The sequence below is a fragment of the Mustela lutreola genome, chromosome X, assembly GCF_030435805.1.
Source record: "Mustela lutreola isolate mMusLut2 chromosome X, mMusLut2.pri, whole genome shotgun sequence".
Classification (NCBI taxonomy): Eukaryota; Metazoa; Chordata; class Mammalia; order Carnivora; family Mustelidae; genus Mustela; species Mustela lutreola.
Window position 1 is genome coordinate 8,975,365 of NC_081308.1, and position 23,196 is coordinate 8,998,560.

General features: G+C 45.1%; 1 protein-coding gene across 4 annotated transcripts in view; it reads left to right on the top strand.

Annotated features, from left to right (window-relative positions):
* FRMPD4 (FERM and PDZ domain containing 4) overlaps positions 1–23,196 on the top strand; it is a 550,653-nt gene that overhangs the window by 493,306 nt on the left and 34,151 nt on the right. For all 4 annotated transcript variants that reach the window (XM_059157257.1, XM_059157256.1, XM_059157259.1 and 1 more), the window contains exons 5-7: positions 10,935–10,980; positions 18,785–18,889; positions 21,954–22,061. In XM_059157257.1, coding sequence (XP_059013240.1) covers positions 10,935–10,980; positions 18,785–18,889; positions 21,954–22,061 — 259 coding nt within the window. The remainder of the gene's footprint in view (positions 1–10,934; positions 10,981–18,784; positions 18,890–21,953; positions 22,062–23,196) is intronic.

Genomic DNA, 23,196 nt, shown 5'->3' on the forward strand with positions numbered 1-23,196 from the left:
GGAGCCTGCTTCCTCCTTTCTCACTCTCTGTCTGCCTCTCTGCCTACTTGTGATCTCTGTCAAAGAAATAAATAAAATCTTTTTTAAAAACTCTTAAAAATTAATTTTAGAAAAGGAGAACATGAACAGCATGTCCAAGATTCTTCCTACTGGCCTATGACCTTGTCTCAGAAGGGTTGCATGGAGCACAGCTGGAAATCTGTGGGCTTCCCAATAATTTTGATACAGTTTGTGGTATTTAGTTGGGATGAGTTGAATATTGTACACTCATACCTTTTTGCACCCCTCTCTAAGACAACGGAGCTTTAACTGTGTATGAGTAAGTTTAAGACATTCTCGGAGCTTAGTCAGACACCAAGAAGAGTAAAAGAACAAGGTCAAGGAAAACTAGTAGAGTTCGTCGTATTAAAGAAGTATCCACGTCACAGGACCACGAAGGAATGGCATAGTCAAATAAAACACCGTTTTTACCTGAACACCTGCATGCGCCGTGACCTATCAGCCCCACTCCTAGGTACACGCCAAACAGAGCTGTGTACGCTCATTCACCAAAAGACATTTTTGAGAATAATAATAGCAGTCCCAGCTTGCAGCTCCAGTTTGAAAACCACCCAAATGTCCATCAGTTAGTAAACCACCCTGTGGTATTAGAAGTCAAGATAAGGAACAGGGTACCTGGGTGGTACAGTCGGTTGAGTGTTGGACTCTTGGTTTAGGGTCAGGTTGTGTTGTCAAAGTCATGAGAACAGAGCCTCGCAGCAGGCTCTGTGCTGGGCGTGGAGCCTGTTTAAGATTCCCTCCCTCTTTCCCTCTGCCCCTTCCTGCTCTATCCTCTTTCTCTGAAAAAAAAAAAAAAAAAATACAAAGGAAGGAAGGAACGGAGGGAAGGAGGGAAGAAGGAAGAACAGAAAGAGAGAAAGAATAGAAGAATGAACTCAGGATAGTGACTATTCCCAAGGGTTATGTCTGATATAGCCCAAGGTCTCTGAGTCCGGGCACTACTGACAGCTTGGGCTGAAAATTATTCGTCTTCCGAGACATGAGTGCCCTGTGGGACACTGAGCAGTGGCCCTATCCTCTACCTACAAGATGCCAGTAGTTTCCCCGTTGTCGTGATAACCATAAATGTCTCCAGTCATTGCCAAATGCCCTCTGTGGGGCAGAATCATTCCCCGTTGAGAACCATCAGTGTATCTCAAATGCTGGGCACTACAAGATACTCAGTAAATACCTATTAAAGGATTGAATGAGGTGAGAGCTATTTAGTATCACACATGTGTGTGAAACAATTTAATTTTTATCTCAAGGGCTCCTGCTGTCCTTTACAAATCTTAAATATAAGTACCGGTTTCATCCATTAGTAAAAGGTAAGTGGTTCAAAGGCGAAAGACAACATTCATTCAGCTGAAAATAAATTAAATAGACAAAAAATTTAGGTCAGGCCAAAAACAAATATCACATGCAAATAAAACACTCTCGACAGCGGTTTCCACATTCTGAGCACCTAACCTGAAATTTCACTGCAACGGTTTAAAAAGTACAATAAAAGTGCTTCAAATTAGCCGATTTCATTTAAATGTTAATTTTGATAATCACTGCATCATTTATGTGATTTTAACCTAATGACCTAATATTCTCCACAAAGAAAAGCCCAGCCTAAGCCTTAAATACATTCATTAAAATGTGAATTAGATTTTGCAAAGAACTGTGGCTTCTCCCTATGTTTGTATTTATAGTCCTTGGCTGTATATAAGTATTTAATTCTAAACCTAAAATTCCAATGTACTTTAATCCTTGCTCTGCAAAGTTCAAATATCTACCCAACAATGTGCCAGTGGTGCCCGCAAAACTCTTCTTTGTAGTGAAATACTTTTAGTCCACGACTCAGAATTTATTAGTTCTTTTTCCTCCACCCCGGTCTCCAAAGTGTGTAATTGTTGTACTTGTGTTCTACTCACTTCCAGCATTTAGAGCATCCTTGTCGCCATTTCCACCTCAGTGTATAGGACTGACATTTTGTATTTAAATGTGAGTCTGTGTCACGGTATTCTGGGGAGCCATTAAATTGGACACTGTCTTTTCTTTGAGAAGGGAGATATGTTCTGTTTCGAGATCATTTGACCCCTTTGATGACTGCCTTTTAAAAACATTGGTTTTCTTCTTTTTTTAAGATTTTTATTTATTTATTTATTTTGTGTGAGTGAGAAAGTGCATGCGTGAGAAGAGGGGGGTGGGGGTGGGAGGGGGCAGAGGGAGAGAATCTCAAGCTGACTCTGTACTGAGTGCAGAGGCCAATGTGGGGCTCCGTCTCACAACCCCTGAGATCATGACCTGAGCTGAAACCGAGAGTCGGGCACCTAACAGGCTGAGCCACCCAGGGGCCCCTAAAAACATAGCTTTCAAAGTCTTTATGGACAGATGACGGTCCAGTTTTCTATTGCTGCATAACAAATTTAAGGACTTAATTAAGGGCTTAATAAAATAATAAAATAATTCCTTATCTGTCATGACTCTGTTCTGGACTCATCCACAGAATTCTAGCTGGTATCTTTCATGTGGCCAACCAGAGCTGTAACCACATACAGGCTTGTTTGGGCTGGACATCCCAGGTGGCCCCTTCATTCCTGCATTGTTGCCTGGACCTGGGCAGCCGACACAGGTGCGCTGGCCAAGCAGGTCCCCCTCTCTCCACAGTGCTACTCCGCATGGCCAGCCTTCTCACAACACGGTGGTCTCAGGGTTGTTGGCCTTCTCACCTGGTGGCTGGCTTCTCCGTGAGCGTTCTAAGATAGCCACAGAATGGGTCTCTGCAAGGCTTCCTCCAATTCTTCTAACCAAGGCCTGGGATTCATGCAGTGTCCCTTCCACTCTATTTCTGTTGGTCAAAAGTAAGTCATGGAAGTAGCCCAGATTCAAGGGGAGGAGACTACACAAGGTCTAGACACCAAAAGCTGTGGTTCATTGAGGTCCATCTCTGGGGCCTCTGTAGCTCAGATGGGGAAAGATGAACAGTTCAATCATCCGGTTTTTCAGTCTTTAACCTACTGCTTAAAAAGGATCTTGTCTTAAATTCTCTTCATTTTCCCCATTGGCCACCAACCTGGTGGGGTCTTTTTGCTCAATAGTATAACCCCTATGTCAAGGGTAAAATGGTCCTGGGAGAGACACTGTGGAATTAGTAGCAGCCCAGCTGGTGCTCCCGGACAAGTGAATTCTTTGATCCTTCTCTTCTATCTTTGTTGCCCTGATGACTATGGTGGCTTCATTATGTACATTTTCTTTGCCAGCATCCCCTGACCATAACTGAGAAATGACAAATAATCCCTTTCTTTGCAGTTATCGAAGTAAAGACACGGTTCAGCAACAATGCGTAGAGCGTTAATGTTTCCTAATGTCTGTGACAGATCACACTTAGCCTTAATGTGTTGATCTGGCTTGAATGCTTAGTCATTTGCTAGCAGTTTCCATTCTCTTCCAGCTTCAGTACATGTTAGGAATCGATACAATGGATAGTTAGTGTCTCTCTCCAGAGTACTGGGAAGGTCAACTAGATGAAGCATTAAACCGCCAATCTAAGTAGTCCTATGGCAACTTTTCTAAAAGTGAAGGGCAGCATTATTTCCTTCAGCTTTGCCAGCAATTGACTAGGTGGACCATGTTATGGCTGGTTCTCAGATCATAAAAATCTTAATGTTCTTTTCACATCTCCGGGTTCAGATAGAAAGAAGAAATAGAAAGGAAGCCACTGGGATACCAAAATCCTAGGATTGCAGAAAGGCTCTTCTGAGTGAAGAGTCGCTGGAGAAATGCTGTTGTAATCATTTCTGATTTCCTTCATCAGCGGCTGTCCACCAGCAGAGAGTTTAAGGGCTGAGGTACACACATGAGCTTGCAGAAAAAAGTGTTTTGCTAATCTCGCCAAAGAACGCTGAAGTGCAAGAAGAAAGAATCTGATGTGTGTGTGCATTTACCTTAGAAGTGAGAGTTCCAGTGCCCTTTCTCTGTGCCTCAGCACCTTTCCTTTCAATTAAAAATACTGCACATCCGTCCCTCGCATCATGTTAAAATGTCGTGTTACAGTTTACCAAATCATTTCATATATAGCCTTAAATTTCCTCTTTATTTTGCCTTCCCATAGCCAAAACTGTCAGCCCTCATGGATTGATTCTTTACTTCATTTTTGAAGTCTAAAACTTTATAGTTAGTTAGTTAACTTGTTTGGACTTTTTTTTTTTTTTTTTTTTTTTGCAGGACTCTTGAATTTTGACATAAGGTATCTTGCTAGATATTTTAGTTATTTGGGCTTGGTTGTGTTTCATTTTCCCCATCTCTGAGGAAATCTCAGTGTTCTTCAGAGCTCTGTTACATCAGTCTTAATTTCTGAGTTGATCAAGGGATATATTTCTTTGGTGCAGAAGGAAATATACAATAGGGCATGCCAACATTACTACATATGGCGACACTAAATTCGTGTAAATATGAAATGAGAAAGGCAGTTGAGGAAAGGTGCCAAGCTATGCTGCTCTTTAAAAAAAAGACCACATCAGCTTTAGCTGCATTGTTGGAAAAGATTTTAATGCTGAAAGCCTCATTAGAATCCTAGCTGTCCCTCAGGTCACTTTGCTTGCTGCAGCAGAAATCCCAGCCAGTGAAATTTACAAATGGGATGTGTTGCCAAAGCGTGACCTGCGACCACTGATGCCAGATGTCCCAGACGGGTTTCAAGGGATCCCATCAAAAAGGGATAAGATGCTTTTGTGGAAGAATCAAAGGCAAATTTGGTAAGAGCAGTTTAGAGAGGGCAGACTCTATTTTCCACCACAGGTCAGCGCTGTGATTCAGGGATTTAAATGATGTTTTTAACAAACTCAACTATTTCAAAACTATTGGTACTGCCCTTTGAAGCTATTCTTTAAAAGTAGAAGATTCACTTGGAATTTATTATGAAATAATACTTCTCTACACATGCCCCTAACTGTATTTTTTAACATTCCCAGCTGTTTCAGACCTCCGTAAAAGGAAGTTATCTGCTTTACTGAAATGTAACATCTTCCACTGTCCAGTCTAATCTTTCTGCTGAAGCGATTTTAAAATGGCTTAGATTTCCCCAACTGCCAGCCAGGATCTTGGGGTTAGGAATTCTAAAAGATCTAAAACATTATGAAGTTAATTGTCTGGCAGGTTTTAATGAAATAATTATAGGTGAGAAAAACAGGGGAAAAGCACATTTCCAGTCTGGATGACAAATAACATACTGTAATATTTTATTTCAATTTAAATAACTTCATCTTTCATTAATCGGTAAAGTTAAAACCAAGCTAGGTTGTGTTTCAGGAACTTGACAGAGAGTTACTTCAAGCACAAAAACTTCTTGAGATTTTATTTATTTGCAAGAGAGTGAGGAAGAGCACAGGTGGGTGGGTAGAGGGAGGGGCAGAAGTAGGCTCCCGCTGTGCGGGGAGCCCAATGCAGGACTTGATCCCAGGACTCAGGGATCATGACCTGAGCTGAACACAGATGCTTAACCAACGAGCTACCCAGGCACTCCAGGCACAAAAACTTTAAATGCCGTCAATGTAATAGACATATTTTGAAAAATGTTTCCCATTTTTAAAATTAACTGAGTATACCGAACAATGCTTTTTTGCTGATATTTCTTACCATGAAAAAAAAATCTCATGTGAGGTGAATTCATGGGCAGAGGCCACTTTTGGATACTTACAGTTACTTGGTTATGAATCTTTTTGTTAGTGTGGCAGACAGAATCCAACATGGGCCCAATAATCTTCGCTTCTGGACATGCATAGTTTTGTGCATTCCACTCTCTTTTAGTATGGGTGGGGTCTTTGATGTGCTTCTCACCAATAGAATATGGCAAAGGTGATGGGATGTCACTTCTGGGATTATATTATACAACATTGTAACTTCCATCTTGCCAGCCAACTCTCCTTTGTTGGTTTTGCTGAATCAAGTTACCGTGTCGCAAGGAATGAAGGGTGACCTCTAGCTGACTGCAAGCAAGGAACAGAGACCCTTGGTCCAATATCTCAAAAAAGAATTTAATCCTGCCCCAAACCACAGAAGTGTGCTTGGAAGTGGGTCCTTCCCAATTGAGATTTCGGATGAGACCTCAGCCCTGGGCAACACTTTGATGACAGGCTCGTGAGAAAAAAAAAAAAAATTGTTTTTGAAGATTTTATTTATTTATCTGAGAAAGCAAGAGTGAGCAAATGGGAGTGGGGAAGTAGGGGTGAGGGAGAAGCAGACTTCCCATTGGGCAGGGAGCTCGATTCAGGGCTTGATCCCAGGACCCTGAGATCCTGACCTGAGCCAAAGGCAGATGCTTAACCAACTGAGCCACCCAGCCAGCCACCAAAGATGTGCACAACCTAATCCCTAGAGCCTGTGACTGTACCTGTGATTCCATTAAGAATGGGGGGATTGTCCTGGATTATCCCAGTGGACCCAATGTTATCAGAAGGGTCTTTATAACTGAAAGAAGGCAAGAGAGTCAGAGAGAAACTGGAAGGTGCTATGCAGCTGGGTTTGAAGATGGAAGAAGGGGCCATGAGTCAAGGAATACAGGAAGGCTCTAGAAGCTAGGAAGTTTCCCAGAATGAGTGCAGCCCAGCTGACACCTTGACTTTGGCCCAGTGAGGCCCATTTCAGACTTTGGGCCTCCATTCTTTATAAGGTAATGAATTTGTGTTGTTTTAAGCCACTAAGTTCGTGTTTATTTATCACAGCAGCGATACAGAGCTAATCCCATTTCTGTGGTTATTTGCTTAGCGTCTGAGATGCTTAACGAGTTGCATCTCCAGGCATTTGTCTGCTCCTAACAGACTGCACCAGAGCTGGGAATATCTGCTTCCCTTTCCAGAAGTAAACAAATGAATATGGGACCACTGGGCATCGCTCTGGAGGAAATTAGCATTTTTCCTACAGCCTTGTGTGCCCATCTCGCCTCCTGCCTGCCCCAGCGCCTCTTGTCCCTCACTGTTGTGTTTTCCTTTGTATTGTTTTTTCCTTAGAGCTCTGAGCCCTCAGTCAAGGATTGTTTGGACTCAAAGAACACTATCTACTCAAGTCAGTTGGAGGAAGGAGAAGTTGGAGAGGAGTGTAGCCAACGGGTCTCAGGGTGGAATCTTCCAGCAACTGTGGTTCTTCCTCCCCACTGCCCATTCATGACCGCTCACCAGAGCCCGCTCTTCCTTAGCCCTCCTCAAAGCCTCAGGCAGGCCCCATCCGTATCTCAAGCAGGTTTAAGGAAATTCTCCAGTGTCTTGTACACTCGTAATCACAACAGCTTGTAATCGGTAGTTGAAACATTCGATTGTCACGTAAGAATCGAAACTCCCAGCTCCACAAATGCCTTCCCTGCCCCTGTTTTGCGCCTGGGATGCCTGCAGTGGGCTAAGGGGCATTCCTTAACCTTCTTCTCTAGCTTTGGCTCCTTCCGTATGGAAATGGGACCAGGACAGTGAAGTGAAAAGCTTCACTTGGTTGGCACCAATGTCATCTGGCATCGGTGTCCTCTTATCTACAGAGGATAATGCACATTCACTTTTGGGCTCAGTCAGTTAAGCAGCTGCCTTCGGCTCAGGTGATGAACTCCGGGTCCCGGGATCGAGCCCCATGTCAGGCTCCCTGCTCAGTGGGGAGTCTGCCTCTCCCTCTGTCCCTCCCCCTGCTCATGCTCACTGTCTCTCTCAGATAAATAAATAGGACCTTTAAAAAAAAAAAAAAAAAAAAAAAGGTTGACTCTTTCCCTTGTGGACATGTTTGTGGATTCCTGGAAGACTTCTCTGTTGTGTGGCTCCAACCGCAGCACGTGGAGTCAGAGAGAACCCAGAGGCTGGCTCTGTCCTTGCACCTCTGCCCCTGTCCAGGTACGGTCACCCCTATAGAGGCTCAGATGTGCCAGACGCCTTTATTCAGTGACCCCAGGGCTCCATTTCTACTGTGTCTTCCACATACTGGCCCCAGGAATTGCATCCCGTAGGCCTGCCTCAGTGGAAGGGTAGGGATTTTGAAAACATCTCTATTCTTAGGGGTTATGTTGCTTCCACCAAACTCTCCCGGTTGCCTTTTGTTGTTGCTTTTAATTAAGTAATGAGCCCGGCTCCCAGGTGCATACAATGTTAAAGGCCCTAAACCCTGGCTTTCAGTACCTCCTTCAAAGGTCTGTGGCACCCTGCTTTGGTGCGCAAAGGTGAGCGATGTCTTTTGACCCAAGGCCTCGGGTGGCTCCGTGGCCTCCTGTAACTCATGAGCCCAGAGGGCGCCCTTGTGGTTGCTCCTGCTGCCGTTTCACCCCTGACAGGACTGAGTGAGAAACCCTACGGGACCCAAAGCGCTATGGAGTTCATTCTTCACATCTGACAGGGGATAATTAAGTACTTGTAGATGAAAGAACACGGAAATGAAAGGCTGTTCACAGAGCTGATGATATTTCGATTGAGATTTTCCTATCAATTGTTTTCTTTCTAATAAGACAGTGGGCGCCAGAACTGCACAGGGGAGGACGCGCCCCTGCCACCTCCCCTCTTGCTCAGCCATTACTGACCCTCAGCTCCCTGTTGGGAGTCTTGGGTGTCTTAGTTCCGATCCTGCGGAGAGGAAATCTGATTGGCTCTCTCCAAACTCTGGGTCCAATCAGCTGTGCCCCGAGCACAGATCCCTGGGCCCAGCGACGGCTCCCCAGGGCCCTGGGGGCGGACCTTGGGCAGGGCACGCCCACTACCGCGGTGGCCGTGTGCACAAAGGCTTCGATCAACTGGATCCTTTCTCTCCTCTGCTGGGCGTTCCTTGGTCCCTTCGAACAAGAGGAACTCGAGGGAGAGCTGAGAAGCAATACTTGTGTTGCCTTCTGAGTGTTCCTCTCACGCAGACACCTGTATGGAGACAGTGGGGGCTGGGCGATGGGGTTAGGTCCCCTGCCTTGGGATGGCCCCAAAAGAGCTGGGCAGCGGGTCCTCCGCTGTCTGTGAGCAAATGAGGGATTACTTCAAAAAGCTCCATGAGCCACCTCCCCTTCAGCAGTTCGCGAGTTCGCGAACGTACGTCTACCCCACATTTCTTCACCCTCTTCCAAATTGCAAGTTCTTTATGAAACCATACGTGCAGACAGTGGACTTCATCAAACTCATCCGGTCAGGCTAGAAAGCATCATCAGAGACCCACGGAAGGCCGCTCTCCTCTGATGTTGCTTATTTATATTCACGCCTGCCCTCTCTCTCTCTCGCCCGACAGAGATCCCTTCGAACGCGTTTAGTGTGTCCTTTAGTGTGTGCGTGTGTTTTGCACTTTTGCCGAGGGTATTCTGTTGCGCACCGGGTCCGGTTTCTTGCCCTGCGCCAACGCCGGAGTTACCAAGCGCAGCTAAGCTCCTGCCTCTTCTCGCCCCGTCCTTGGGTGCTGGCCATCCGCGCACGTCCATGGCCACACTCCTGTGGCTGGAGCCCTAACTGCTCTCTAGCCTTTCACCCCCCCCCCCACCCCGGCAACATCCCCAACTCCCCCAGCCCTTAAAGTCCAGCGGCAGCATGTCTTTGGGACCTAAACCAGAGTGATAAGGCTGAGGTCATAGTGCATGTGGCACTGAGGTTTGCCTAGTGATGCCACAAGGCCTGGCAGAAGGGCTGCCCCTGTCCACACAGCCAGCCGCGACGCGCAACCACTCCCTGTATCTGCGGCACTCCGCTGTGGGCGTGCCGTGGCTCTGTTTCCCCATCTAATGGCGATTCTGGCTGCCACACTTGGTGCTGGAGCTTTCCACCCACCCTTGGCAACTGGGAACTCGTGGGAGCCCACGGGCGGGGCGGCCGGTCCTCCAGCTTTACCGTCATCTGAAATGTCCTGATACTTCTTCGAGTTTCTTGACTTCTATCCCTCCCTTCTCTGCTGTTTCTTGCTCTCCTCCCCCACGGCACTCCCCACCTCCAGCCCCCACCCAGCGCTGCCGTGGCCAGTGGCCGGAACTAGCTTGGGGGGGAGGGTGCCCACCACAGCGCAAAGATTGCTGGCAATACCATCTGCCGTGGCTTCTTCCAGGGAACAGCCTTGCCACGGATTCCCTTTACTTTATTCACGTGGACAGTAAATCACAAAAGCAGGTGTTCATTAAGCCCTGAAGTAGTAGGAAGTCCGCATCTCCTCCACAAAGTGGCAACAGACCTTCCTCGTATGGATGAAAAGGGAAGGAAGGAAACTGTTACACCCACAGCACGATTTTCCCTGAGGAGTTGAGTTATTTATCAGGATTGGGTTGTTTGAGGGAAATTAAATAAACCATGATATTGCCTTGTTCTGCTTTCCGCTACAAGGCATCCCCTATCAGGAACACAGTTTCCCAGCCGGCACCCGTCTGAAATAGCTCCGACCCCAACATCCTGGGCATTGCCACCGTGGACCCAGGGGGCCTCCCGGCGTGGGGAAGTGATGTTTGCGGGATGCTGTTTGCACACAAGAAACCCACACTGACACTTCGCTTTTGTGCTGCTGACCCTGAGCAGATAACGATGTTACGAATTTTTAAGAAATCGATTCCCTTTCTAGAAAATTAAAATCAAAGGGGGAGAATGAATGTGGAGGGTAGCGGGAAGCACAGGGACTGACGGAGACCAGGCTTCTGCAACAGTCCTTCCCTGGGCGAGGGTTATTTCAAAGCCCTGCTGTTTGGCATCACAGATGATAGCGCCCAACATACACCGCATGGGAAGCTTTCAATCAGGCTGTTTGTTACACTGGGTGAACACTTGATTTTGGTTTTCTCTGAGGCCTGAAAGCCCATTTTTGAGCTTTTTGATTTACTGCGCCTGAGAGCCCCAGAAATGTTCGCCAACACATCACACGTCGCATTTCAAAAGAACGCTGTCATAGAGAGCCTGGCCTCTGCGCATTTCATAAATATGTTTGTTTTTCTTCTCTTTCAGAAGCTGCAAAGAATCGATACTCCTCACTGTCATTCAGCCTTACCCTGTAAGTGTCCTGTGAGTAAAAGTGCCGCTGTAAGATCCCAGGAATCCAGTCTCCCCTCCTCCCAGTCCGGGGAAACCGTGACAATGAATTAACAGCAGAGAAAAACAGCATGCACTCACAATATGAGTTCAGAAATCTTCATTATTTGTGTTTTATGCACCATGGTAGCAAAACCATTCGCAGCAAGAAAGGAAAGTAACGCCTTTTCTATAGATCTGGAAAACCAGCTCTCAGTCAATGGCACTCACATCTGGAAATCACACAAGACTCAAGACTTTCTTATTGTTTCTTGCTTGAGAATCGCAAATGGAATGGGAATGTTTAATTGTAGGGTGTTCTAGCATAATTCTTTTCCATATTCCTTTTTAATTATTTTGGTAGATATTTCAGGGAGGCCCCTCACACACACACACACTTAAAGGTGGCTATTAGAGGAAACGCGACTGTCAGAATTTGATTTCAGCAGCCTTGGTCAGGAGGATGGGGAGTACTGCCTTGGGTTGCCATGATTTTTTTTTTTTTTTAAAAACAACTCTATCACAGTATAATTTGTATATCCTAAAATCCACCCATTTCAAGCATACAAGTCAATGCTCTGTATAAAATTTACTGAGGTATGCAGCCATCACTACAGTCCGGTTCCAGAACACTTCCTTCAGCCCATTGAGATCCCTTGTTCCCATTGACAGTGAACACCCCCTTCGCACCCTCAATCCCAGGCAACGACTGGTTGCCCATTTCTATAGATTTGCTGTTGCTTGTGAAGTCCGTACATTGGGAGTTGAGCTCAAAAATACCAAGGCAAAGTCCTTCAGATTTTCCCACAAAGGTTTACCATCAGTACCTTGCATGGCCTTCACAGGGATTGGCAGAGATTCCCAACTGTTTAAACTTCTACTTCCTTCCCCGTGGAGTTGGAGGCTCTGCTAAGGGTCATTCTCCGTCTCCTGACCAAACTCTTCCTCTCCCGTGTCCCAGCATCCTCCTTGGAAGCACTGTGGCCTCAGCATTTCAGGCAGGGAAAAAAAAGTGTTCCAGATTGTGATACGATGACAAATAGAACTAAGCAAGACAACAAACTGTGCCATCCGGGACATTGCTACTTACAATAAAAACTTAGTTTACTATGGACTGTTGCTCGTGGTCCCTGTGTGTGCCACAACTGCACATGCATGTCTGGATTTGAAAACCAAGGAGACAATGGGACGTAAGAGAACTGAGATTTGAGATCCAGTTCTCGGCAATAGAACAGGTCAGTCCCGCACCTGCTCGGACTTCCAAATCTGTCTCGCTTCTCACACTGACTCACGTCCAAGGGCTTCCCTGCTCTGCTGTCTCATAATTCCCTGCTTCCTTCCAGAGAAAGAACAGCTACATGGTTTCTGTTAACCAGAGTGTCATTCACACTCGCTTCAAATCTATCCATGTTTCCTCATTCTTTGCAGGGAACAAATAGGTTGAGTGAAGCCAACAGAAATGCCTACAAAAACCAAGTGGTTGGCCCACTACAAATTCCTAATGAAACTTCAAGTTCACCTTGCGTCTCCTGGCTTCCCTCTTCCCACTTTGTAACCTCTTAGACATGCGAGATCGGAACCATTGTATTCCAAACCAGGTTATTTTTGCAATGTGAGGTAATGTTTTACCCCATGCAGTAGACTTGGAGAAAGAACAGGGACTTTGGCATTTAAGTTAAGGGTTGTGTCTTGTGGCTTTGCTTGCTGGTTTCGAGTGCGCGTGACTGGTTATTCATATGAATCCTCATTATTACCAGTGATTCATGGAACTTCCTATAATAGATCATCTGGAACTTTCCAGGAGTTCAGGAGGCTGTTGCTCTTGCGCTATAATGAAAGTCAACATTTGACCACAACTTTCAGGAGCGAGTGTTGTGTGTTCTTCTGGCCAATAGCTGCACCTCTGCGCCTCGTAGCACTCTCTCCCTGCTCGGTCGCTGGGTGGCATCCTCGTCTTTGACTTCCCTGGATTAGCCCTCCTTCCTGAAAAGCCCACCACATATCCTACCCCAATACTTCCTCGGCCTAGCCAAACCCTTCTTGCTGACCATTTCTCTCGGCAGCCAGGATCGGCATCCTGAAACAGATGGGCCCCCAGGCTGAAAGAACATGTATAAATTCTGCTTTTATTGCAGATACTCAAAATTAGCATTTTAATTTATTCTGTAACCTGCCGGCCAGCATTTGTTATGTTGTATTTCTTCTGCCTAGTAAGGCCCCGTCAAGACAGAGAACCAGTGTTTGCCCCTTCTTACGTCACTCCCCATGGGCCCGGGGCTCCCCCACAGTGAGCCCTGCTGTGGAAATTCCTGAGGCTTTTTTTTTTTAATTAATTTATTTTTTTCAGCATAACAGTATTCATTGATTCCTGAGGCTTTTGAGAAGTCGTTCTTCACAGGCTGCTGCCTTGTTTTTGAAGTGTTATATATGGCTCTCCCCTTCTGCCATGTTTCCTTTATTTCTTAAAGAAAAATTGTGGAAGTATAGAAGGCAACACACACGAGAGCAAAAAAATATACGTCAGCCCATCTTTTCCTCAGAGACAAGCAGTGTAAACTATCGGCCTGGTTCCTTCCAGTCATGTGATAGATGCCTTGTCACTAGTGGAGATCTTGGACATTGAGTTTATTCTGCTCCTTTCACTTAGTCTGTCATAAACATGGTTTCATACCATCGAGAATTCTTTATCAGCATCGTATGCATGGCTGGAAAGCATTACACTAAACCAAGATTTACTTAGCCAACACCCTCTTATTAAGCCTCTCATACTGATCTCAGTGGTCTTCCCTTCTAATTCTGCACACAACACCTTTGCGTAGAAGTCTTTATCTATATCTAGTGAGAAGTTCCCCCCTTCCATTATGATGACATTCTGAAGAAGAAATTTCTGGGTCTCTTGTGGATTTTATTCCATCTTTTGCACCATCTTCTTTCCTCGCACTCTGTGTTTTATTCCAGGGCTTTCTTGCTGGCTCCTTCCTCCTTTCCTTTGACTTTACCTCCCACATTCCCAAATCTGGAACTTCCAGAACTTCCTAGTGTAATGAGGCTTGAGAAACAGACTGTTGAAATTCTTCAATTCCCTCCCATTACACAGTGCTGGCTCTGTGGCACTTGGGATAAGTTACTGTCCATTCTGTAGGCTGGCGCAATCATGATTTTCATTCACTCGGCTTTTTTCTGGACCCGAGAGCTGAGGGACTTGCTTTCCTGCTTCTCCTTCCTGCCCAACTTCTACTATGTTCCACACACCGGGAGAGACTACCTATCTCCTTATGGGAGCCTCCATGTGTTAGATAGTCCCAGAATCCAGACCAGATCCTCCTGCCGTGTGTCATGCCAGCCCAGTTTCAGGCTTGTGGGATGCTTCATTGGGTCACTCTTCCTTCCTCCTGGTCATCCATGCGTGTTTCCTGGGAGCGCCTCCCATTCAGCTTCCTGCTTGTCAGTCCTTGTCTTAGGCGCTGCTCTGGGGAAACTCCACGCTAAGTGACCCGGTGATAACTGTGGGCTAACTCAGACTTCACCACATACTTACTCCATGCCTACCTTCCACGTACAGAGTACTGTAGACATATAGGAGTTGTAAATTTAAGACCCTATGCTTTACCCTCAGAAATTTTATCTTATTTAGGTAATTTTTTTTTCCAAACGATGTTCTAGTGACTTCTGAGCCTCTAAAAGCCCAGCAAAAGCAACAGCAGATTTGGAAAGACGTTGATTAGAGCCCTTCTAATCTTAAATTAATTAACAGCAGGGGAATCTGATTATTTTAAATGGTAATCACTCATCATTTCCACTACAGGATAGGAAGTGCTTGTGATCAGCACCTACAGGCCTGCAGGTTGCTCAGAATTAACTCATCGGGTTCTGAGGGGTGTACATTGTATGTTTTTTGAGGCGCAAAAGAAGATCAGAGTGAAAACCGCAGTCGTGATGGGATTACGTACCCCGCATGCCACATGTAACTCCAGCCAGTGGAATAAGCCATTATTTTGTTGACTCTAATTCGGTAACCTTCAGACTTGAGGAGCTTATGTTTTTATTATCCAAAAGTAATTTTTGAAACATATGTCAATTACATAAAATAGTCGCAAATCTGGAATAAGAAAAATGCCCTGGCCTGAATTCTCGGCCTTTTATCCCAAGTCTGTTGGCTTCAAAATACACATAGAATAGTATTTACTTAACTCCTTAGCTATCTAGTTCCTGGCTGGTTCTCCTCGTTCATCAGGTTTGTGGTTAGGGCAGGGCAGATAAATCTGCGGAGGAGGCAAGAGGTTAAAGGGAGAAGCAGACTCCCCACTGAGTAGGGAGCTGGATGCGGGGCTCAATCCCAGGACCCTGGGATCATGACCTGAGCCAAAGGCAGATGCTGAGCCGACTGAGCCACCCAAGTGTCCTTGTGAAGTGCTTTTTTTTTTAAGATTTTATTTATTTATTTGACAGAGATCACAAGTGGCAGAGAGGCAGGCAGAGAGAGGGGACAGCAGGCTCCCTGCTGAGCAGGGACCCCCCCCCCACCATGACACGGGTCTCGATCCCAGGATCCCGATATCATGACCTAAGCTGAAGGCAGAGGCTTAACCCACTGAGCCACCCAGACACCCCTGTGAAGTGCTTTTTTTATTGAGGCAATGAGTGATATAGATCATTTCAGGAAAACGTGGCAAAGTGCTATATTAAAAGATTCAGATGCACAGGGGAATCAACCTCTATATCTGGCATGTTGAGCACACATGAGAGCCTTCATGAATAAAGGATGCTAGAGCCCGAGGCGGCAGTGGTTGGTGGGGGGGGGGGGGGGGGCTTCAAAGCTTGAGCCCCTTATCTAATTAGTAGCTTCTGTTCTTGGTAGCTTTCTGACAGCCCACTCCCTTTGTGTGAAACCCATTGTGCCAGTGTAAGTATCGCCTGCCTAAAATCATTAAGAGAAAATAATGTTTTCCCTTCAGCTAAAAAGTGGCATATCGAAAGCAAAAGAACTCACTACTGTACGATTTGTTCGTTAATCATTACCAAACTCAGCCTATAATTACAGCGATCCGAGGAGAACACCACCATCCCATCCCTTAAGCTCTATAGTAGGACTTTTTTTTTTTTTTTTTTTTTTTTTTTTAGTAACCTCTACACTCAACATGGGGCTCCGAACTCCCAACCCGGAGATCAAGAAGCACAAGCCCCACAGACTGAGCCGTCCAGGCGCCCTGGAGTGGGGCTTTTAAAAGTCATATTGAACATGTCAACATGTTGTTCTTTAGAGCTTTGAGTTCTTGGTTCTGTTTTCTTTTGTTGTGTTCCAAGAGGTCAGCCTTCTCTGCAAACATCTTGCATAAACAGGGAAATTAAAGCTCCGGCGACCAAACCATCCGTTCATCCACCCTGTCCCCTAAGACACGGATGAGCGCAGCAGGTGGGATGGGTGTGGAGGGAAACTTAAGGTAACAGGATTGTGTCCAGTATTCAAGCAAAACTCCTCCCTGGTACAGGCACACACAGTGCCAACAGCGATTTTATCTTTTTACAGGAAGATGCACGTAACATAAATCTACCATTTTCACTATTTTAAAGCATTCAAATCGGGGACATTAAGTATGTCCACCATCTTGTTCAACAGTCGCTGCTGTCTTGTTCCAGAACCTTTTCATGACCCCAAAAGGAAATCAACCCCCGCAGATGTTAGTCACTCCCCATTGTCCTCACCTGCCCGGGGTAACCACTATTCTACCTTCCGTCTATATCGAGTTGCCTGTTCCAGACAGTTCATGGAAATGGAGTCCAATGCTACAATACATGGCCTTTTGTGTCTGGTTTCTTTCACTCAACATAATGTTCCTGAGGTTTATCCATGTTGTAGCACAAACCAGAACATCATTCCATTTTATGGCTGACTAATACTCCATTGTATGGATTTGTCATTTCATTTCTCTATTTTATCATATCATTTTAATTGATCTCAAGTACACTTGCATTTGACAAAGATGGGAACCTTTTTCATTTTTACTCAAAATTCAAAGTTTGGGACCCCCTAATTGGCTTTTGTGCCCTGAGATTAATACAGGGCACAGAAAGTCGAGCCTCTATGTTTTGTTCTCGAGTCAATTACTAGGATTCTTTCCACAACAGCCTGAACCTCTTGGGACCACATACCACAAAAACGATTAGGTTGGACAATTTGCAATTTGCAATTTGCAGTGCTTGACAATTTTAATCTATCAAGTAGCAATTTCATGATTCAAACTAAATATTTTCCTGTTTATTAGATTCAGTAGAGAATGTGGTCCTTTTTAAAATAAACAAATGGTGCCTGCAACATAGTGGACACCTCCTAAGTGTGAGTTCCCTTCTCCTCAGGCTTCATTAAAATTCTGCAAGAAGGATGATTCTCAGATGGGGTGAACTGTGCAGCAGGAGTTCGCTCTGGATCACAGTACACTTCTGAGCAAGTTTCCCTCTTGCACGTTTAGTTTCTGAGGAAGAAAACTTGAGTTACTCAGCTCCTTTCCAACAAAAGACAATACAATTGACCCTTCAACAACGTGGGTGTTGGGAACACCAACTCCCATGCAGTCAAAAACCTGCATGTAACTTTTGAGTCCCCCAAAACTTAACTACTGATAGCCTACGGTTGACCAGAAGCCTTACCGATAATGTAAACATGTATTTTGTATGTTCGATGTATTATATTCTGTATTCTTAGAATAAAGCAAGCTATGGAAAAGAAAATATTATTAAGAAAATCATAAGGAAACTATGTTGGTGTGTCTGGCTGGTTCAGTCAGTAGAGCATCTGACTGTTGATCATGAGTTTGAGCCCACATCGGGTGTTGAGATTACTTAAAGAAATAAAATAAATATAAATGTTGAAAAGGGAAATGCATTTATGATATTGTACTGTACTTTCCCCCCAAAATCCACACGTAAGTGGATCCTATGTTGTTGAAGGGTCAACTCTACGAAGAACCTTTACAGTGAGACAGAATATGAAGCCAACATTCAATTGTAAGCCAAAGTGGTCTCTGCCCCATCCTGCAAGAACTCTGGATGACAGATTACCAGCAAGAGGCTGAAATTCAAGTTTGGGGCACATAAAGTGGGTGTGTTTTGTGTGTGCGCGCTCTTGCTTGTTCACACGCCCTTAAACCCTTTGTGTGAATAACAGTGGGACTATCGATCACCTTAGAACTATTAGTGAATCTTCTCCACCTCTTTAAAATAATGAGTGATCAATTCGACATGAACCCAACATTACCTTTGACCAACATTTCACCCTCCATGTTGCGCTCAAAGCTCTATATTCAAAGCACGGTTTGTGACTTTTGCAGGCATTATTTTAAAAGATCCTTGAGTGGGGCAGCCGGGTGGCTCAGTCGGTTGAATGTCAGACTCTTGATTTCAGCTCGGGCCGTGATCTCGGGGTTGTGAGAATGAGCCCTGTGTTGGGCTCTGCGCCGAGCATACAGCCTGCTTAAGATTCTCCCTCTTCCTCTGCCCCTGCTCTCTTTCTCCCTCTCTCCTCTCAAAAAAAGAAAAATAAAAAGATCCTTGGGAAGGTGCTCAGCAAGAACATAGAGCGCGCTGTTTGACTAAATCAAAGCTCCTACTTTATGAGCATGACAGGGTTTTGATTGCTTCCATGATTTGTGTTTCATCCTCAAATTGGACATGTACCAAATGTACTTTTTAGCAGAAATATTGCATATACGAGAGGAGAAAGCTAGAAAACAACTGCTCCAGGGTTTGCTCTATGTTCCCAATAATGATACCCAGTGTTTTCTTTTTTCTAGTCTCCCAAGTCAGCATTTATTAGTGCTGCCAAAAAGGCAAGATTAAAGTCCAATCCGGTCAAAGTGCGGTTCTCCGAGGAGGTCATCATCAATGGCCAAGTGTCGGTGAGTTGACCGTTGCCTGCTTGCGGCTCAAAGAGAGTGGCTGAAATAGGGGCTTTGCCCACAGCACAGCCAGTCACCCCTCTGGAATGCTCAATAGAGAATTCGTGGTTGGATTTCACGGGGCTGCTAAATCTCAGAATTGCAAAGGGCTTGAGAGATGACCATGTTGCTCCTGATGGGTTCCCTCTATAGTATCCAGAATATGTAGTCCCGTGTTTCTTCGAACGCTTCCAATGTTAGAGACCTCACTACTTTGCAGAGGAGTTGATTGTCTGTGATCTCTGGCATCACCCCAGGTTGAGTAAAATAGGCCTCTGAACCTTCCACGTGCTTCTTTCCATTGTGCCAAGTGAGCACGCTTCCATTATATATTTTGAGAAAGGCTTCCCTTAAGTTTTTCCTTATTCAGAATTAAATGTCTCCATTTCTTTTCACTGATCAAAAGGGAAAGAGGTGAAGATGCAGGGAAAGGGTCATATATGCCAACAGAAGTAAAGATATACAGCCCGAATCTTCATCCATAGGTCTTGATGGAAATCACGATTGCCCAGGCACGTAATTCATCTTCTAAATGAATAGTGCACACATCAATTGGAGGCTGAGTTTCCATTTTTTTCTCCCAAGAAAATCTAGCCTCATGTTTTTAGTTTTTCGAAAGCAGTCATGTAAGGCACTAATCATTTTTGAGCCTCTGAAATACCAGCGTTTGTGGTCAAGGTTATGTTGTTGCTGGTGGCGGAGTTTACATGAACTCACGAGGACAAAATCTCATCCATGACTTGCTCGTGACAGGTCACAAAGTCTTCTCCGAGGGCGGTCCTGGGTCTGAATTTGAAGGCGTGGCCTGCACATCCTGAGCGAGGCCCTCCTGGTCCAAGTGTGTCCTTGTCAAAACTCTCTGACCTGTGTCTGCCCTGCTTGGAGTCCAGGGGTTGGATGGCCAATCTGTTCAATTATGGGATGCTTGTGGGAGGGGCCTCGGGCTGTCACTGTGCTGCCCTGGGAGCATTTCAGCTGTGGCCCCTGTCTTCCCAATCACCATCTCCCACCCCGTCTCCTCTGCCCCTGTTCACCCCACACTGTTCCGCCCGCCATAGTGTATCCCTGTCCCTCTGGATGTAGTTAGCATCCGTTAGCATCTTACAAGACAAAGCTGGAAGGTACCAGTCACAGAGGAATCACACTATCACAGAAGGCCACCCTTAGCTCATCTTTTTTCAAGCTTCCGAGCATGAGATTGGGCAATCAGTTTATGTATTTTTAGCAAGAATGTGATTCTAGAAGCTGCTATGGCAGTCTCACTTCATCCTGGATCTAATAGGGCTCATTCAAGACAGCTGGTGTGTGAGGACAGCTCTGAGGGTCGGTCATCACCTGCGGCCCCCCCACTGTCTCCCCACAGGCCTGTGTGTGGCAGGGACATTCACTCACGTGTCTGTTCCTCAACCTTTGGGACCATCTTTATGTCCAGCCTACTCTTGCTCTACTGAGTCACTGCATATCTCTTCATGTGGCCTTGGAGCCAAACCCACTCGGTGAGTTGGGTAGCAAGGAGTCAGGTGTCAAGTCCACAGGAGGGGAAAGGAGAGAAAGGAAACTCAGAGAAAGGAGCAGAAAGTGAAAGGCACAAAGTCTCTTACAGAAATACCCAGGGATTGAATCTCATGGGTTATCTGTAGGACATTAGCCAATCTCTGGACATCTTGTCTTTAGTTTCTTCATCTGTAAAACAAGGGACATAGAGTTTCATGACTGCTGAGTTCCAGTTGGCTTCTGTGACCCCGTGACCGGCTGCATGGGAGAAAGGATTGGCAGAGCGCATCCCACATGCCTTCTTTCTTCCCCTGCCATCTCTCCCTACTTTCAGTTAAAGAGAAAATTGAAAGCAATACGTTTCTCTTGTTCATTTCTGGTCATGTTCCAAGCATTTCTTCTTGAATTATTTTTGAGTTAAAATGTTTGTTATAGACTCAGTGTTTTAACCTTTACCATGCTCATCCATTCCTTAAATGTCCCCTTTGAGTTTAAGGAACATTTCTAAATGGATTAAAAATTGTTCCACCTTCCTGAGTCCGTTGGGGGGGGCATGCAACTCTTGATCTCTCTGGGTCATGGGTTGAAGCCCCACATTGAGCATGGAGCCTACTTAAAAATAATTGTTTCCGGGGCGCCTGGGTGGCTCAGTGGGTTAAGCCTCTGCCTTCGGCTCAGGTCATGATCCCAGGGTCCTGGGATCGAGCCCTACATCGGGCTCTCTGCTCAGCAGGGAACCTGCTTTCTCCTCTCTCTCCCTGTCTGCTTCTCTGCCTACTTGTGATCTCTGTCTCTCAAATAAATAAAATTTTTAAAAAATAATTGTTTCCTAAAACAACTGTATACTTCAAGCATGTTCTTGCTTGTTACTCACTTTGCATGAGCTCTACCAGGTGCCAAAGGTACCACATCAAAGGTTATCATTGCTGGTCCCGTTCTTTTCAAGATAGACTGCTCTGCAAAGGCTGGCCTTGCTGTCCTGAGCACTGTAGTTCAATTACAAAGAAATTATTTCCTTCATTGGGTTTTCCGATGGGAAACCTTGACTTTTAAAAAACATTCAACGGGGGCGCCTGGGTGGCTCAGGTGGTTAAGCCGCTGCCTTCGGCTCAGGTCATGATCTCAGGGTCCTGGGATCGAGTCCCACATCAGGCTCTCTGCTCAGCAGGGGGCCTGCTTCCCTTCCTCTCTCTGTGATCTCTTCCCTTCCTCTCTCCTACTGTGATCTCTCTCTGTCAAATAAATAAATAAAATCTTTAAAAAAAAAAAAAACATTCAACGGATTTATTTTCAGATGGGAAAAAAAAAGTTCTTTTATTTGCATCAACTGAGTTATTTGTAGCTGGAGAAGAAGAGTTTTGCTATGAACAACAGAACTCAGATATCACGGGAGGGACAGTTTTTAGCCCTAGAGAGTTCCCCGCCACACTTTTTTTTCATGTTGGGATTAGAATACATTGTAGATAGATACTGCTTCTGCAAAGGGCAGAATGCTCATTTGACCTTCTTGTTTGTTGCTGTCATTAAACAGGAAACTGTTAAGGATAATTCACTTCTTTTTATGCCAAATGTTTTGAAAGTGTATCTGGAAAATGGACAGACCAAATCATTTCGCTTTGATGGCAGCACCTCCATAAAGGTAAGCGGACCCCCTGATCTTCACCTGGACACTGGCAGGTGTGGCCTGAAAGTCCCACGGTCAGCCTGATGTGGCCACACCTTCTTGCCAAACTGTTTCTTTCTGAGACTTTTTTGGTTGCTTCCAAATAAGGTAGTGTGTGAATACTTAAAAACAAACTGGAAAAAAAAGCTTAAACTAAGAAGGTTCTGCTCCGTGTGTGTGTGTGTGTGTGTGTGTGTGTGTGATGAACCACTAGGGCTAGTTATTTTTATGCAACTCCGGTGTAATTAAAAGAGCATGACGGTCCCCAAGAAGGCTTGGCACCCTGCCTAAAATTTCTTAGCAATGTCAGCCCCCAGGAAGATTAAGATGCTAGCTGTTAATTGAATATCTGCTTCTTTGGTGTCCAGCAAAAACAAGGGGTAGGATGATATAAAGATAACATTTGCTTTTAATTGCTGTAACCAATTTCATAAAATTAATGCCTAAAAAGAAAGAAATAAGGCATGCTTCTCAGGAGAAGGGGTAAAAAGGAAGAGTCACAGAGCAGTCCTATTACTGTGGAGCCACAGGTGAGTGGTACAAAAAGGGTATTAGAACAAAGCAGATGGGTTCTTTTCCCCCATGCTTTCTTCCTGGGGAAAAAAAAGTGCATATTCTCTTTTTTATTGGAGAAAAGTGTGTGCAGAAATTGATTGCTCCCTAATGTTCCAGCAGCCTAAAATAGGCTTTCTTCAAATGGCACAATAAAAGAGATTTTTATGGAGGTTTTAAAAAAAGTCCCTAGTGATGATCTGTACAACAATGTATCAAGAGACTATCAAGTCTGTGTTAAAAATGTCTGTCAATAGTCAACCCCTCATTCTCGGTTTTGTAAATTAGTCAGCATAGACCGCACAAGTAGAAGCATTTCTGCAGACGCCTGTTCCCTTATTGCCGTGATACCAACAAGCAGCCCGTTTGGAAGTGCTTGAAGTAGGTGCCGATGTAGCAGGTGATGGAGAGCACAGTGTTCGAGATTGATGATGGAGCGTATAAGCCGTCCTCAAATCCTTCCGCACTGAACCATCACCTTCGTGCGACACCGCTCATTTTAAATGGGGGTGACTGACAAAGTCCTTTTCCTTTATTCCTCCTCAAAATCCGTGGATAG